The sequence below is a fragment of the Macadamia integrifolia genome, chromosome 6 (genome assembly GCF_013358625.1).
Source record: "Macadamia integrifolia cultivar HAES 741 chromosome 6, SCU_Mint_v3, whole genome shotgun sequence".
In the NCBI taxonomy this organism is placed as follows: Eukaryota; Viridiplantae; Streptophyta; class Magnoliopsida; order Proteales; family Proteaceae; genus Macadamia; species Macadamia integrifolia.
In genome coordinates this window covers 22,844,973-22,861,038 of record NC_056562.1, presented here as the reverse complement: position 1 = coordinate 22,861,038, position 16,066 = coordinate 22,844,973, and the positions used below count along the sequence as shown (strand labels likewise).

The following is a 16,066-nucleotide window of genomic DNA, read 5'->3' as shown; positions in this document are numbered from 1 at the left end:
GTCATTCTTCCTTTAGTAATTGAATTCCAACTGCTATGAACAGAATTGTGGCTCCTATAGGAGCGGTGATTGTGGCAATTTATCCACAAATTGAGGTGCTTGAGAATCGAGAAGTACATGCGAGGCCTTTTGTTGTTGTTGATGTTTGCCCTTACTTCCTCATGCTGCTTGCACAAGAACTAGAGGTGGCAAATCTCCGCTGAATTGACCCGAACTAAGCTGAAGCTTATTGGATTGGTTTTGGATTGAAGAGTTTTGAAATCGAACGAAAATCAGACCACATTGAAATCGGATTGAATATGAAAATTTGGGCCAAAACCAAACCCAAACTGATAACCAATTTGAAAATCATAAAAACATTATTTTTTCCCCATAATTATTATTTGCTATGGTAATCCAAGTCTTATAAGAGTTTTGAATTTCAGCTAGCAATGTGCAAATCTTACCCTTGTGTATATATACATGGTAAACCCATAACAAACTGAAATCCAAATTGAACCCAAATCGACAGAAACCGTTCTTCTGTTATTGGTTTGATTTCGGTTCACCAATTTTCACACCAAAACCGATTATTTCAGATAAGAAAAACTGAACCGAGCGATTGACACCAAAGAACCCTTTCTCTAACAAAGGAAACCTACACTCCAATTAGGAAAATGCGCGGGAACTTCGCACGTGTTAAATATTGAATCCCAACAAGAGCCGCCTTCCCGCCTCTTCTCCTCTAATCTGCATCCTCTTCAGTCCTTTTTTATTTTGTCTGAAAATCTGAGAAATCTCTCTCTCTCTCTCTCTCCATTTAGAGAATTCTTCAAACACGTAGAGTTTTCTGGAGTTACCAACAGGAGGCGCATTCCAATGCATCAGTTTCGTAAATGTAAGCTTTTCTTCAACATTTCTGGAAACCTAGTTTGATAGTTCTTAATGGAGATCGGCCCTAATTCTGCTATATTTTTTTAATTTCCCCCGGAGCAGATTCCCATTGTCATTGACAGAAGATCTGAAACTCGGATCGATGGGAACTGAGGAACCTGATTTTTTTCAGTTAGGAGCTTAGATCTGAACTTTGGAACTGTCATCGGCTGGGATGAATTCAATTTAACAAGCCATGGTGGCTTTCCTTACCAACTCGGAGCACTGTAATGTGAGCGATATAGACAGGGAGAAAGCGTGGTATCTACTCGCTGTTTTATTGAGGATAGGACGCCCAGCTCGTCCGGCGGAACTCTCCGCAAGATGTACTTTGTTCCATGCATCGCCTGATTTTGTCCAGTTCCTCTGCTTGATTCCTCATTCGCCTCTGTTCCTGACGAATGCTCTGTTTGTTACAATCTCTTTGGCCGCCCTCTCGGCTTTTGAAGAATTGGTGTCTAAGGCTCTAGATGGCTTTGTTCCGAGGGACACGCTTAGGGTTTTTAAATCGAGGAGATCACTGAACAGTGTTGTCCTAACGTATTCTCGTAAACGAAAGGGACCAGAAGCTATTTCTGCCCCGCTTCCCGGTCCGAAAAGGAGATTGCTTTTGCCTTCTGAAAATGGTAAGATCACTGTATCCTTAGCTCTGCTGCAGTTAATTTGTTTATAATATCTTTTGTATATTATTTCGTAAGGTTTGTCCAACCTGGATAGTTTATACTGATACAGATGAACTGAAAACAGATGAAAACAAGAAAATTTCACTCGATCTTGCAAATAGGATCAAATGCGATTCTGCGGAGGTATTAGTTTTTTTCTTTACCAATTTGTCCTTTAAATACCTTTGCCTTTGGCTTGTTCGTAGGTATTTTTTTCTCACTGTCAATTTCATTTTTCCTGTTTCTGATTCAATCTATTTGAGTGATGCAACCTCACTGAGGCTCTAGTGCCCATATGTTTCTTAGGAGATTACTATCCTTTATTGTGGACATTTAACACTTAAAAAAAAAAATTAAAAGGGGAAAAGTTATTTTCATGGCTCTATGCTGATGAGATTTGCTCCAAAGTCCACTAATTGGAACCATGTGAGGGTTGACCTATTTTATCTACTGCTGGATAGATAAAGCACCGTATGGGTTTTCTACATGTCAAATTTTCATGGTCATCTCAATTATATGGCCCACCATGTGATGGGTTTTTCCCAATGTATTTTTCAGCAGTCAAATTTGTGGTTATTCATGTGGCTTTTTTAACTTCTGGATAAATAGAGGACCATGTGGATTGCCATCTTTCAAATTCCAAGGCCAAGTTCAATCATATGGCCTGCACTGTAGTGAACCTTTTCCCTCGGTGTCATCTCTTATCAGCTACTCAAATCTTGGCCAAAATTGAACAATTGGCTGTGCCTTATAGTGATGCTTTTTTCCTTCAGGGCATTTACCGCATGAGTCAAAGACAATGTAGAGAATATGCCCACATAATTAGGACCCCAGATAAGCTGCCTCATGGCAAATATTTAGGTCTGTGTAGATGAGCTTCTTGACAAGCTGTGAAGGAATCTCAAGGCCAAAAATAAAGAACTTCTGAAAATGTTTATCTTTCGTATGAAAATGTATAATCTTTAGAAGAAGCTCTTTTACTCTGGTAAAAAAGTTATGATCTCAAGGAATGTATACATGAATGGAATTAATTGACAGAGGCTCACACAAGAAGTGGAACGGGTCATTTAATTATTACTTTGTTAGTCCATATTGGTGAAAATAATAATTTTTTTTTTCTACCTAAGAGATTGACATGCATAAGTTGTATAGACTGGAAATCCTAAATCAAGAAAAAAAAAAAAATAATAAACAGAATTTTATTGACTTTAAAATATATTTTTCTGCAATTAGATCATCGTATTGTGTTCTATATATCATAAAATTTTCAGGTTTGCAGTCCCAAAAAGGACTGGCCGTTTGGGGTCTCAGAACTTCCTTAAATCTTAATCTGCAAGGTTTCCTTCCATCACCTTTTGCATTTAGTCACCTTCCAGCAACATCTGTATCAATAAATGTTGATCCAGGAAAAATCTATACAAGGATATCATGGATTTTAGCTTTCTCTTCCTGATAAAACCCTGAATTTAGGACATTTTTCTAATCATATAAAGCATATTATTTACTTGTTTCTAACCTCCATCTAATTTCTTTTTGCTTATTGTTAGCTTTTAAGCCATTGGTTCATCATTGTGGGCAGCTTATGAATTCTCTGGGTCACGCAGGGACATGTTGATATTGCGAACAGTGTGATCACAAGCTTGAATCTGAACTATGACTCGGGGCCAGTGACCTCCTTGTTCATTGATCCGGATATTAGGTTTTCAAGTTTTAGGTTGAAGAACAATGACTTAGAATTTGAAAATGAATGCAAGAAGAAATTGATTGTGAAGAGAGAGTTACTTGGACTACATGTACATACACCAACTTTTGAACATAGTCTTCTCAATAATGAAATGGATGCAAGTATTCATAGGCCTGTAAGAGTTACAGAATGTAAGCCTGATCTGCAACCAGCTCTGCTATCAATTATGGAGAACTCTATGTTAGATAGGGACACTCAAATAGATGAAATGGAGTTGGGGAGTGGAACAAATTTGACTGTAGCATCTTGTCCAGAAGTAGATTGGAAATACAGCGTTTCAGTTGTGGGGGCTTTTACTCAAGGTAGTAATCTTTGTGGAGATTCTGGAGGCAGACTAGTTGAAGATGCAGTGATTGATGATGGCGTTTTTGGTTGGGAAGATCAAAATATTAGTAAATCTGATGCTCCCAAAGTAGATCCAGAAAACACTATCCCACCAGATAATGCACAACCAAGGGAAATTCTCAGAAAGGATTTCAAATCAGTGAACACATTAAACAGTAAGACTTTGATGACATCTTTTAGAAAAGAGAAAAAAGCTACAAAAGTGGAAACCGAGGCTGTTTTTCCATTAGCTGAGCATGCTATGGCCCCGAAGCAGCAAACAAGATCCTTTGTCAAGCTAAAACATATGCAAAAAGATGCATCTACTGTAGGATCATGTGTTCTTTCTGGATCATTAGACTATAATAAAGCCGTCAACTCTGATAAGCAGCTGGAGAAAAATAAGAGAGATCAAATGTTTAACTCCATGAAACGGAAGTCAAAGCAGAATTGTAAAGACATGCATACCAAAGAAAACAGGGCTGACCCCACCATAATGTTACCCAAGGTAGGCTTGAGTTCAGTTTTAAGAGCTGTTTAATACCACATGCCTCATTGATTGATAAAAGTGTTGTCCTAGTGGAAGTTTTGCAATTCATAAGAATGAATTATGGTCACTCTGCAGAATCATTCAGAGCCAGAAGCACTACCAAACTTTGAATCCTACATCATAGAGGAAGAAGAAGGTTCAGGTATTGAAACATTTTATATTTCTTGTTTACTGGCTGAATTCCCCTTGAACAATTAGTATAACGGTTCTGCTAAACGGTGCTTCATCTCACAAATATGCAGGTGGCTATGGCACTGTGTACAGGGCTCGGAGAAAGGATGATGGAAAACTTTTTGCTATTAAATGTGAGATATTGAGAAGCTTTTAATGTGCTTTTGATTATTATAATTCAAATGCTAATAAGAGTGTCAACTAATATTTAATTCAAACAATAATAAGAGAGAGAACTAATATTTTCTTCTAATATGGTTTCTTTGATTTTTGTCATAAAAGTTTGACTTGCTGAAAACCATTGGCTATTTCCATTAGACATCCAGTTTTCTGTTTCCTAATTTCTGCTCGTGGGTGTTCTGAGAGGTCCAAGCCAAATTGTGGCACTTCCTTCCATTCATTTGGCTTGGGTCTTTTAGGTTATTTGACAAATGAAACTGGCCTCTGCAGCACAGAATCCAATATTTCATATGAGGAATATTCAAAATAGTGGGTAAATTGGTTGACTATTATGATCAAATCAAGGTTCCTTGTGGATAACAAGTTATATCTAAACTGAACTAGGCTGGTAGGATCATAAACTAACATTATGCAAATTCATTTTCATTTTGTGAATTAACTTACTCTCCTATGTTATCTTTACGAAATATGTAGACTATGTGTGATGAAGCTGCTTGTGATGTCAGATGCTATTGGATCAATCATTCTAGTTTTTCATTCTTGTATTATAAAGGGGAAATTTTGTTTACAGCCATGGATTTAAGTATCAGTATTGGGTATCATTTCAGAGCTGTAATTTTAAAAGACTTATCGTATCCTACTGGAGAGATGCTAGGTATACTAAAGACACACATGAAAATGGTAAAAAAAAAAATGCATGTATTTATGAGTTCTGATACATATAAAGTACAGTTTTGAAGCATAAAACACCTTATTATGCAATATGTTAATATATATATATATATATCAGCTGGAAGAAGGCTGGGCATGCTAGCATTGTGCCCAGTATCGTGTCTGCCTCTCTCCTCTCCCCTTGGAAATGTCCCCCCTCTCCTAACCCTCCCATCCCAGCCTTCCTAGTTGGTGACTTGTTTCAATCTGTGATTTGAACACTGTAAGTCCCCAAAACTTGTTGAAGTAGTGAAGATTAGAATCATTTGATGTTAAATGATTTCCCCAATTCCTATCAAAAAGAAAAATAAAGTTTCCAAGGCCTCCGGTTGCTCTGAGTTTCTGTCGCACTTCTTGTTTTTGTTTTGCCGATTTAAAGGAGGCATATCAAATGTATCTTACTATATTGGACTGTATTAGTCGATACCGATTTTTTTTTGAAAAATAAGTGTTGCAAAAATACCAACTGATACCAGTACATATCAGCTGATAGAATATGTTATCTACCGATACTTAAAACACTGTTCACAGACCCACTTAGGTAACTTTTATCTCAAGGGTACCATTTTGAGTCATGCGACAGGATGTTGTGGTGATTCTGACCATTTTATAAATAGGTCTAGGTTTGGATTACCAATGTGTCAAATTTCAAAACTTAATTCCATCAAATATCCTCCTGGATATTGGCATGCATCATTGTAATTTTCAGCTGTCTGTGTATGCCACTATGCCCATGCACATTACTGTAGTCCCTAGATTTTCAGAGCTTTATTTCTGCCACTCGGCTATATCCATTTGGGATGAAACTTGATGCTTAGGCACCTGCCCACAAAATCTGGGCCTAATCCAATCTGCCATGTAGCAGATATTTGGGCTGTAGAGCTAAGCTTTATCTAAACAGGCTATATCAGTGGGATCATGAATTCAAGATAACAATGTCTCTGAAAAAATTATAAATATTGCTTCCATCCTGAAAATAACTAGTTTAATATTGCAGCTCAGAAAATCTCCAACAAAATATATCCCATTAATGCATGTTTCTGACTGCAGATCCTCATGCAAATGCTCACACACATCATGTGAAGAATGAGCTGAAGATGTTGGAGCGATTTGGGTAGGAAGAGTATTACTCGCTATTTGAAAGTCTCCATATTATTTTTAATCGAGAACTTGCAAATTTGATATGCAATTTCTTTTGATGCAGGGGTAGGAACTTTGTGATCAAGTACGAGGGCTCTTTCATGAATGGAAATTCAGAGTGCTTTCTTCTGGAGCATGTTGAGCATGACAGACCTGAGGTAATTATTGAATGACTTGGTAGTTTATGTTGTCAATCTTTTCCCTAACCTGTTCTACCCTAATTTGTAGGTGCTGAAGAGAGAAATAGATATATTTCAGCTCAAGTGGTATGGTTATTGTATGTTCCAAGCCCTAGCAAGTCTGCATAAGCAGGTAGGAAATATGCAATGGGTTTTTTCTGGCTTGGTAACTCATTTGCTCTCTCTCTCTCTCTCTCTTATATTTTAAAAAATGTGCAGGGAATAGTGCATAGAGATGTTAAGCCTGGGAATTTCCTCTTCTCCCGTAAGCTGAACAAAGGTTACCTCATTGACTTCAACCTAGCCATGGTCAGTGACATTTTTTCTTGCTATCACTAGTGCCCTATATGTGCTCGTCTTAATGTAGTTTCTCTTTATCAATGTGTATGTGATGGTTTTCTTGGTTCTTCTATTTTGCAGGATCTACAGCAGAAGTATGGCCACAGCAGTAAGTTCCTTGTCCTTTTTTGCTTTTTTCCTTTTACCTTCTAGTTTGTTTCTTAGTCTTAAGATCCAGAGGTATCACAATTTGTTAATAAAAGAATCAACAGGAAACTATGTTTGACAGGGGCTTATGTTATATTAATCTTACCCAGCTAAGCCTTGTCCCAACTAAATGGGTTTAGCTATGGGAATCCTGTTTGGCTTTTGAACTCCATTTAAGGTCATGTTTGTTGTTAAACTGAAAGTTTTTCATGTCTCTTCTTGCTACTCCATGTTTCATTTTCAGTCTACAACCCCCTATTCTTGTATTCTCTAATCTCACTGCTATCCAGTCCCTTTCTAATTAATCACCATTGCTTAGTTTGTCTATTTGTGTGTTTTCCGTGTCTGTTCATCCATAAGTGTCTACTATTTGAACTATTATTTAATCAACAAAATTTGCTTTCTGCCATGTCTACCAAGTTCATGCTATCTCATGAGAAGTATAAAGGTTAAGAGTTTTGTTTCTGTGATCAGGCAAATCAAAGACAAGCCGTAATACCAACTTCAGTTATGTTCCTATTCCCAGTACCAAATCCAATCTAACTACCAAAGGTAAGAAAGTACTGAGCAGTAGAGTTTGGGAAGCTTTCAACCAGGAGGCAGCAAAGGATAATAAGACATCTCTTGGACCCAAAAATGCGAAAAAGCGGGTTGATGTTAGTAATCCAAAGGCCTACCCTGAGTTGGGCAAAAGAACCATATTCAGAAACCAAGGTGCAGATGGCTCTGGAATAACCTCAACCAAGGATGCAACGAGCACTAGAACTCCTTCAGCAGAGAGGTTGAGGGAACCCCTTCCATGCCAAGGAAGGAAGGAGCTGATCAGTTTGGTGCAGGAGGCAATGCAGAGTCCGAATCATGATGCAGTACGAGTTACAGGTTCTCAAAGGAAGAGGGTAGCTGCTACTCCTGGAAAAGTGGAAGGAAGATTTTTTTACCCGACTCCAATGCCACTTCACTCTACTGGCGTTGCTGTTGCTGGTGCTAGCCAATTAAAGAATAAAGGTGTCCCCTGTATTGGATAAATCAAGCTCTTAGTTTAGTAGCTAGTATCATCTTTCCGAAAAAGACTTACAATGATTTCTTGTCTATAGGGGATGGAAAACACAAGAGAGAAGGTCCTTGTGTTGGAACTAAGGGTTTCCGGGCTCCAGAGGTAAGACTTTGCAATATCCTTCAGATTTTAAATCTAGTAATCTTTATTTCTGCCTAAATCTCCTGTTTATGCTACATTTTCTTAAACCATTGATGTTTTGGACTCATCTATATCATCACTGTCACTGTTTACACTAGTATTATCGTGGGAAAATCATTCATCTATATTAAGTAAAATTATTTAAAAAAATAAAATTTTAATAAAAATGCAGTCAACTCCTCCAAAATACGGTCAACTCAACCCCTCTCCCAATCCCTATTTGAAATCATCTTCCTGTTCCGCAGTTGTAAATAAATAAGCATTTCACTTATTTTTATGAGGAGCTCAAACATGTACTGTATATGACAATTGTTGCACAAAAGAGAAATAATGTGAGAGTTGGAAAAAATGATGGACATTTTAGTGAAGGATCATTTGAACTTTATTGATGTTTTGGACATAATGCCTTGAAGAAGGCATTCTATGAGAAATATACATTCTTCAATCACCTTCTTCACATGTGATGGAGCATCATATCATTTCTGTAAATATCTAACCTAAAAATTTGAACTGTTGGGTGGAGGGAATCATAGGTATATGAGGTGACTGAACGATTTAGGGGTAACTGATGTGGGACTATTCTCTCAGCATTCCCCCTCACGTGTAGGTAGGATGGAACTGCAATACACATGCACGGATAGAATGGGACAGAATGGAACAGAGGCAGGATCGGGAACTGCTCTGATACCCTTTAAATATCCAACCCAAAAGTTTGAACTGTTGGCTGAAAGGAGTCACAAGTATATGAGGTGACAGAAGGCTTTAGGAGTAATCGATGTTGGACTATTCTCCCAACAATACTAATGTTCAGTCTAGTTACTACATTTTGCAGAATTGGCTGTAGAGTGTGATGGGGGATACAAGAGTAAATTTGTACCGACTGAATCTTCACTTGTTCAAGTTGGCTGTGGCACAGTTTGAACGTGCAGCTAATCATTTACTATTAAAGTTTTCCCCCTTTCTGATCCAGGGCAGGGGGTTTTCAGAAATTTGACGCATTTATTCAGATTGTCCTATCATATATAGTTCAATAATGTTTTTTCTTTTTTTCCTGTTGATACCATATGGTTCATTGACATTACTTAGTTTTGGTACTGTGTTGGCTCTTGATATAGTTCATACTTGATAGATTTGCCAAAATTAGTTCATTGGGTCTTTCATACCCACCATTCACAAATAAACACCTTACACTCGAGTTAGATGCATACTAACATGTCTAGGCACACACGCACGGAGATATAATGCTGTTACCAAAGTGATCTTAACTTTGAGTGATTTGTTCAGGTCTTGTTCAGATCTCCTCATCAAGGTTTCAAAGTTGATGTTTGGTCTGCCGGGGTAACCCTACTTTACCTGATGATTGGAAGAACACCATTTGTTGGCGACCCTGAACAGTAAAATCATTGCTCTTGACAAACAAGTAACTAGTAAATTTTAGTCTTTAATTTTGTCTCACTGACCACATTGTTGTCTACGGCAGGAACATAAAGGATATTGTGAAGTTAAGGGGCAGTGAAGATATGTGGGAAGTAGCTAGGTTGCACAACCGTGAATCCTCATTCCCTATGGTAGCCACTACATCTAAATTTGATTTATGTGATTATTGAACAACCAATGCCTTGGTTTAAGAAGTGTCCCTTTCTTTCAGGAACTGTTTGATATACAGGCCTTACCATCAATGGGACTGCGAGATTGGTGCGAAGTGAACACAAAGAGACCAGACTTCCTTGAGCTAATCCCCAGATCACTCTTTGATCTAGTGGACAAGTGCTTGATAGTGAACCCAAGACTGAGGATCAGTGCAGAAGAAGCTTTGAAGCATGAGTTTTTTGCCTCAAGCCATGAGAATTTGAGGAAGCAGAGGCTTCTCAGGCGGGGACTAAGCTTGGACTTAGGAAGTCCTCACCTTTCAACTAAATAAGTGTCACCCCACCTTTCAATTGAAAGTGTCATTTCAGCTGTGAAGATTTCAGTCTCACATGGCAAGTCTAATTGGACCTCTGGAAGTTTTATGGCTCAGAGTTCCCAACTGAGACCAGTTGTAATACTAATACTGTGCTCATTCTTTTTTGAATGTGGCATCTTGTAAATTTTTCTTTTTTTCAAACAAATTGATATTATTATTCTTAGTGGCAAGTGTTTCATTATTAATTGTTGCATAGAATTTGCTTTTGCCATGTTGTACGTCTACCAATGACTTGAATCTAATTCCCAGGGAAGCAAAAGGGTGCATGGTTCATCCTCAAAGGAAGCAACTGGACTGGTAACCTAGAAAAGAGAATTAAGGATACCATCCTCATTCCATGCGTTGTCTGTGTAAAAGAATAGTGCAGTCATAGAGGACTCGCCAACTCTTTTTCTGGCTGCCATGTTTCTGAATCACCATTGCCATTACCACCACTGCCGCCACCCATTTTCTCGGCCTTGCCCTGCCCTACCACTTTGACTACCTTTTCAACCCCGACCCTTGCCTTTGTCATTATTGCCCTTTTTTAAGGAAATATGGAGCATGCATTCTTATTAATTTGGAAACAGTCACTTCTGTGAAGTAGGGGTAAGATTATGTACATTTATTCATCTTAGCCCTATAGTAGCGAGAGCCTCATGCATTGGGGTTTTTTTTCTTAAAACTTTAATTTTCAAATGGATTTCTTATTCATGAAACATTTCAGATGGATATGCAATCAAAACAATTTCAATTTCTTGACAAAAATTCTATTTGTTGACTATTTCATAAAATCATTTTGAAATTGAAATAGAGCTGATACCAAATATGACCTTAATGTTTTCCCTCAACCAGTAACTTTTCATTTTATATGTAGCAAAAGTTTTTGTGCATGGCCCTACATCATGCATGCAACCAATGGATGGGGTAAAGTCAATGGTGCACCTGCTTTAGTCCCATCAAATAGTTATATGCGTGGTCATGCACAAAACTTCTCCCGAACTTCTCCCCTTTACTTATTTATGTTTTTTTCTTTTGGAGCTGATAGATTTTACTTGTTAATGCTATTGAATATATTTTGATCATTTTACAGTTGAGATATAAAAGCGGATGAATTGAATAGGGTGGCTCATTAATTTTTTTATCACAATGGAATATTGTGACAATTTTGACTGTTGAATAAATAGGTCTAGGATTGAATTAGTCACATGTTAAACTCACGATCTAATTCCATTGTGTTTTATATTAAACACTTGGCAAATTCTGTTTGAGATGATACTTTGACATATAGATTAGGAATCTTGAGGTCTGTTATTCACAAAATTTGAACTTATGTCAAATTATACTATCTTATGTATAATGATATAATATGTTATTTGAACGACAACTATCCAAATCAAATGTTTGAATAGGTTAAAACATGGTGATTGAATCACATCCTTCCTTCCAAATTAGTATCACTAAAAAAATGTGGAAAATCCGTTGGTCATTTCTTCTATTGTTAGTCTTAGGGGTGAACATAGCCTAGTTAGGTCGGGTTTCTTAAAACCCTAACCTAATCCAGGCCATCAAAACTCAACACAAGCCCAACCTGACCCTGTCGAGTTTTATGCCAACCTAATCGGCGTAATTGACAATGGCAAGGCTGGGTTGATCCTAATTGGCCATGATTTTTGCCAGGGTCAAGTTAACCATGATTGCCATAGCTTTTGCCATTTGTGTCCTATGTGTTAAATAAATAATAATAATAATAAAAAAAAAAAAAAGAAACACCAATGGGGCTGGTGAGAGAAGCAAGGGAGAAATTACAAAAGAAAACCCTTATCTCACTTAGTCATAAAATAGTATGTTGTGGACCTGGCCAAACAAGTCTGGTTAATGTAGATTATCCCTTGTCTAAAAATCAGAATTAAAATTTGGACTAGGTTGGGTCAGGTCAACCCTTACCCAAGGTCAATATTTTTTAACCTTAATCCATCCTCAAGATTTGAAATTTTAATTCAAATTGTTCGAGCTCAAGAAGCATTAATCAATATTTTTCAATCCTAATCTGTCCTCAAGTTCAACTTGTTCGGGCTCAATACGGGTTGCAACCATCAGGGCCAAATGTTTACCGCTATTTAGTCGAAGAGAGAAATGGGGAAAGTGGGAGGAGGGCGCGTGGGGAAAACCCTCCGTGGAATGTGCATCAACTTGTAATTTCCATGACCAGCGGCCACGGGCCCACGACTAATGACTTTGATGTGGCGATACATTCGAGTCTCTTCCACTTCTCGTGCTCTGCGAGCTTTCGAGAACAGATTCTTTTTCCCAAACTAACCCGTTACCTTTGAATAAATTACCATCACTTATATATTCTCCCGCATAGTGTGGCGGTGAATCAAAGGATAATATAGTAATAATATATTTCACCTTGATACGAAACTTCCAGGAAACCAGGTCTACCGTCTACTTTCGAATTTTAAAAAGTAATCCTATAAAAGCTCTTGGGGTTTCTTCTTAATTGGTCTTCGAAGCTTTGTTTTCATCTTGTTCTTGGGAATTTTCTTTCGATCCTTAAACAATGGAAACGTTCTCGTCGTTTTTTCAGTCTCAATCAACCTCTCGAAGTGGATGGAGATATGAATCTCTTAAGAATTTCAGGCAGATTTCCCCGGTCGTTCAGAATCATCTCAAATTGGTAATTGTTTCCTGGAAAATTTTGGATCTGTTTCCTTTTCTTTACCCTTTGGATTGTTTGGGAAGTTTTCTGTTGAATTGATCTAATTTGATTCAGTTTCATGGTTATTGTTTTGGTTTTAGTTTAATGGCTTTAACAATTGAAGGGAATTGTTGCTTCCGGTGTTCCATTCTTGTTCTTTTGCATTTTCTTTTTCATGTAAATTTGGGGGAAATCTGTTATTTTCTTTGGGTGGGGGAGGAATTTTAATGCCTAGGGTTTGTTTTGGGGTTACTTATTCTTGGATTCTACAGGTTTATCTCTCACTTGGGTGCGCTCTAACAGCTTCGGCTGTAGGAGTCTACCTGCATCTTTTATGGAACATCGGTGGCATACTCACTACTTTGGCATGCATGGGAAGCATTGTATGGCTACTTTCCACTCCTACATATGAAGAGGTAAATGGATTTATATTTTCTTCCGTTTTGCTTTTCTATTTGATTCCTTGTTACTCATCTCTTATTTCTGGTTATGGTTTATCTTGATTTTGAACTGGTTCCTCTTCTTGACTTGCAGAGGAAGAGGGTAGGTCTCTTAATGGCAGCGGCCCTTTTTGAAGGAGCTTCAATAGGTCCTCTGATTGGTTTGGCTATTGAGATGGATCCAAGGTATGTTTCTTGTCTATCGACTATAATCAACATTCTTGTTGGGCTTAGTTATTTAAATCCTTAGCACTGATGAAATTTTTTTTGGTTGGTTTTACTCGATCTTTTTAGTTATTGATCAATATGTACTCTTAGAACTTCTGGGTCTTTTAATGAGAGATTGTATCATGTCAAGAGCGATCAAAACATGAATGTCTCTATTTGAGATAGGGAAAAATCCTGACCCTTGTCATGTTAGGAATTAACAATGTAGTAGAACAACAATTAGCAAAAGAAAAATGATAAAGAGATTATACACAAAGCACAAATATATATGTGGTTCACCCAAGATGGGCTATGTCGATGCGATAACCAGAAGTTGTCACTATTTTGATGAAGAAATTGCAGAACTCTTAAACCCTCACATCTTCTTAGAGATCGACCCTATGAATAACATTTTGATGTGCTACAATATAGAGAAACCATACTCATCAAAAGTACTTATTGGATTAAACTGAGATCAGGTTTCACCAATAACATGGCAATGCCTCTCATGTCATTTGCCCAAACTAGTCCGTAATAGTAAAACATCTCTCCAAATGTTTGTTGTTCTTACTGACGTGCATTCTTAGTTCAGTATGTGTGTATTTGAATGAGTTGGGTCCCATAGCATAGTGCAAGGGTCTTTGTTTGAGTGGCTGAGGTTAGTTGAGGTCTTTTCCTTTGAAAGTTTCGGTGATCCCTGTTTGTCTGCAAACCATTCCAAGCATTCTCTCCCATGGAGTGTACGACCAGGGCGACCAGTGATCTTGGAAATTCAATAAAACCTGACATTGGATTAGTTAACAACAATAAAGTCGTAGCCCAAATTAATGGGGTCGGCTACATGGATCCAAGCAAGGACAAGGAAAATGAAAAGTAAAAGTGAAAGGAATTGGATTAGTTACATGGATTATTAATTTTTTTTGTGATTGCAGCATCCTGATTAGCGGCTTTGTGGGGACTGCTATCGCCTTTGGGTGTTTTTCTGCAGCTGCAATGTTGGCAAAGCGTAGAGAGTATCTTTACTTGGGAGGCCTGCTGTCCTCTGGCCTCTCCATCCTCTTCTGGTTGCATTTTGCATCCTCAATCTTTGGAGGCTCAACAGCGCTTTTTGGGTTTGAGGTAAGATTACATTCTAATCATATAGCTTTTTCCTTGTCCAGATAGTTGATGGATTAGGCCTCTTAACAATTTTGTTTTATTGCTTAAAAAAAATAAATTCTGCAGCTATATTTTGGGCTGTTACTCTTTGTCGGGTACATTGTGGTGGACACCCAAGAGATAATTGAGAGGGCGCACCTGGGGGATCTCGATTATGTGAAACACTCATTGACACTCTTCACTGATTTTGTTGCGGTCTTCGTTCGAATTCTTATAATCATGGTGGGTGAAGGCTTCCTTACTTGCTGGCCATGAACTATACTTATCTATTATGCTTTTTTCCCATTTACCTGATGTAAGTATGAATCATTAAAGTTATGTGTTGACATTGATCACCTGTCGTTGTTGCAGTTGAAGAATGCTGCTGAGAAGGAGGAGAAGAAGAGGAAACGAAGAGTTTAAAAACTGACTTAAGCTTGTTTTGGAGACACAAGAGACTGCATGTGTTGATTTGCGTATTAGTTGTACAATCGTTTAGAAATTGAAGTCTCCAAGATGATTGCAGTTTTAAGTGCTTCAATAGTAGGATATGGTTGTTCATATACAAGTACTAGTATGTGTGCATAAAGTGGAAACACCTTGAGTTATGGACCAAATTACTTCTGTTTGCCATATTCTGAAATTGTCATCCCGAGTTGTTTTTGTTTCCTTTTCTTTCTGTGATAAGAACTATCATGTTTAAATTTTTGTTGTGCATGTGGAAAAACTGATTAGCCTCCATTGGAGCCAGTCAAGAGGTGCTTGTGATTTGGGAGAGGAGCTTTGATCTGAATTAGACTCCGAGGTTGATGTTTTAACTCAGCGGGTTTGACCAATTTATATTGGAATCGTAGGAGCATGGTTTAATGAAACGGAATTGGAACCGGATCAGTGGAGTTGGAGTCGGGGGTCACAGGGGTTCATCAAGCTTCCTTTTTAACTATGCTTTTCCTTGGTTGTTATCAACCAGTGATCATTGCGAACGAATCAGGCTCACGTATGAGAATGTTCTCATACATTCCTGATCTGTAGATATAGAATCTACTAAATGAAGAGAGAGAAAAATGATTCTTTATCTACGGATCAGAACCATTCTCGTACCAATTGTACATTCTCGTACGTGAACTGAAACGGCTCTTGTGATCAGTTAGCTTCTTCAGTTAGGGTTGTCTTTCATTAATTGCATTGCTTTGATGAGTTTCTTACCCATTGCAAGAGAGAGCTAACCAGAGCCAAAATCCCAGGGATGTGCAGACTGATGTCCATTGTCATCTTCAATATATATATTGGCTCTATTGTTGTTGAAGATGGGGTTGCATGAAGCGAATGATTTGGATTCTGAATTCTGGGAAATGAGTTGCCTGGAGGATGTGCGTGTAGGG

The 16,066-nt window shown here is 37.9% G+C and overlaps 2 protein-coding genes across 3 annotated transcripts; both read left to right on the top strand.

Annotated features, from left to right (window-relative positions):
- The first annotated feature begins 720 nt into the window (after positions 1 to 720).
- On the top strand, positions 721 to 10,405 carry LOC122082454. Of its 2 annotated transcripts, none has more exons than XM_042650033.1 (16): positions 721 to 877; positions 976 to 1,538; positions 1,660 to 1,718; positions 3,179 to 4,150; positions 4,268 to 4,334; positions 4,435 to 4,497; positions 6,305 to 6,368; positions 6,459 to 6,552; positions 6,623 to 6,706; positions 6,793 to 6,882; positions 6,994 to 7,021; positions 7,534 to 8,064; positions 8,154 to 8,215; positions 9,539 to 9,648; positions 9,735 to 9,822; positions 9,903 to 10,405. In XM_042650033.1, the coding sequence occupies exons 2-16, from the start codon at positions 1,109 to 1,111 to the stop codon at positions 10,173 to 10,175; spliced, it is 3,015 nt and encodes a 1,004-aa protein (XP_042505967.1). In that variant the 5' UTR covers positions 721 to 877; positions 976 to 1,108; the 3' UTR covers positions 10,176 to 10,405. The 2 variants fall into 2 exon arrangements, with proteins under 2 accessions (XP_042505967.1, XP_042505965.1); XM_042650031.1 differs by having other exon boundaries at positions 1,645 to 1,718.
- A 2,281-nt stretch (positions 10,406 to 12,686) lies between these two features.
- LOC122080784 (bax inhibitor 1-like) lies at positions 12,687 to 15,353 on the top strand. The gene is made up of 6 exons (XM_042647634.1): positions 12,687 to 12,879; positions 13,173 to 13,316; positions 13,435 to 13,526; positions 14,480 to 14,666; positions 14,772 to 14,927; positions 15,057 to 15,353. Exons 1-6 carry the CDS (start codon positions 12,763 to 12,765, stop codon positions 15,105 to 15,107), a joined length of 747 nt encoding a protein of 248 aa, XP_042503568.1. The 5' UTR covers positions 12,687 to 12,762; the 3' UTR covers positions 15,108 to 15,353.
- The last annotated feature ends 713 nt before the right edge of the window (positions 15,354 to 16,066 follow it).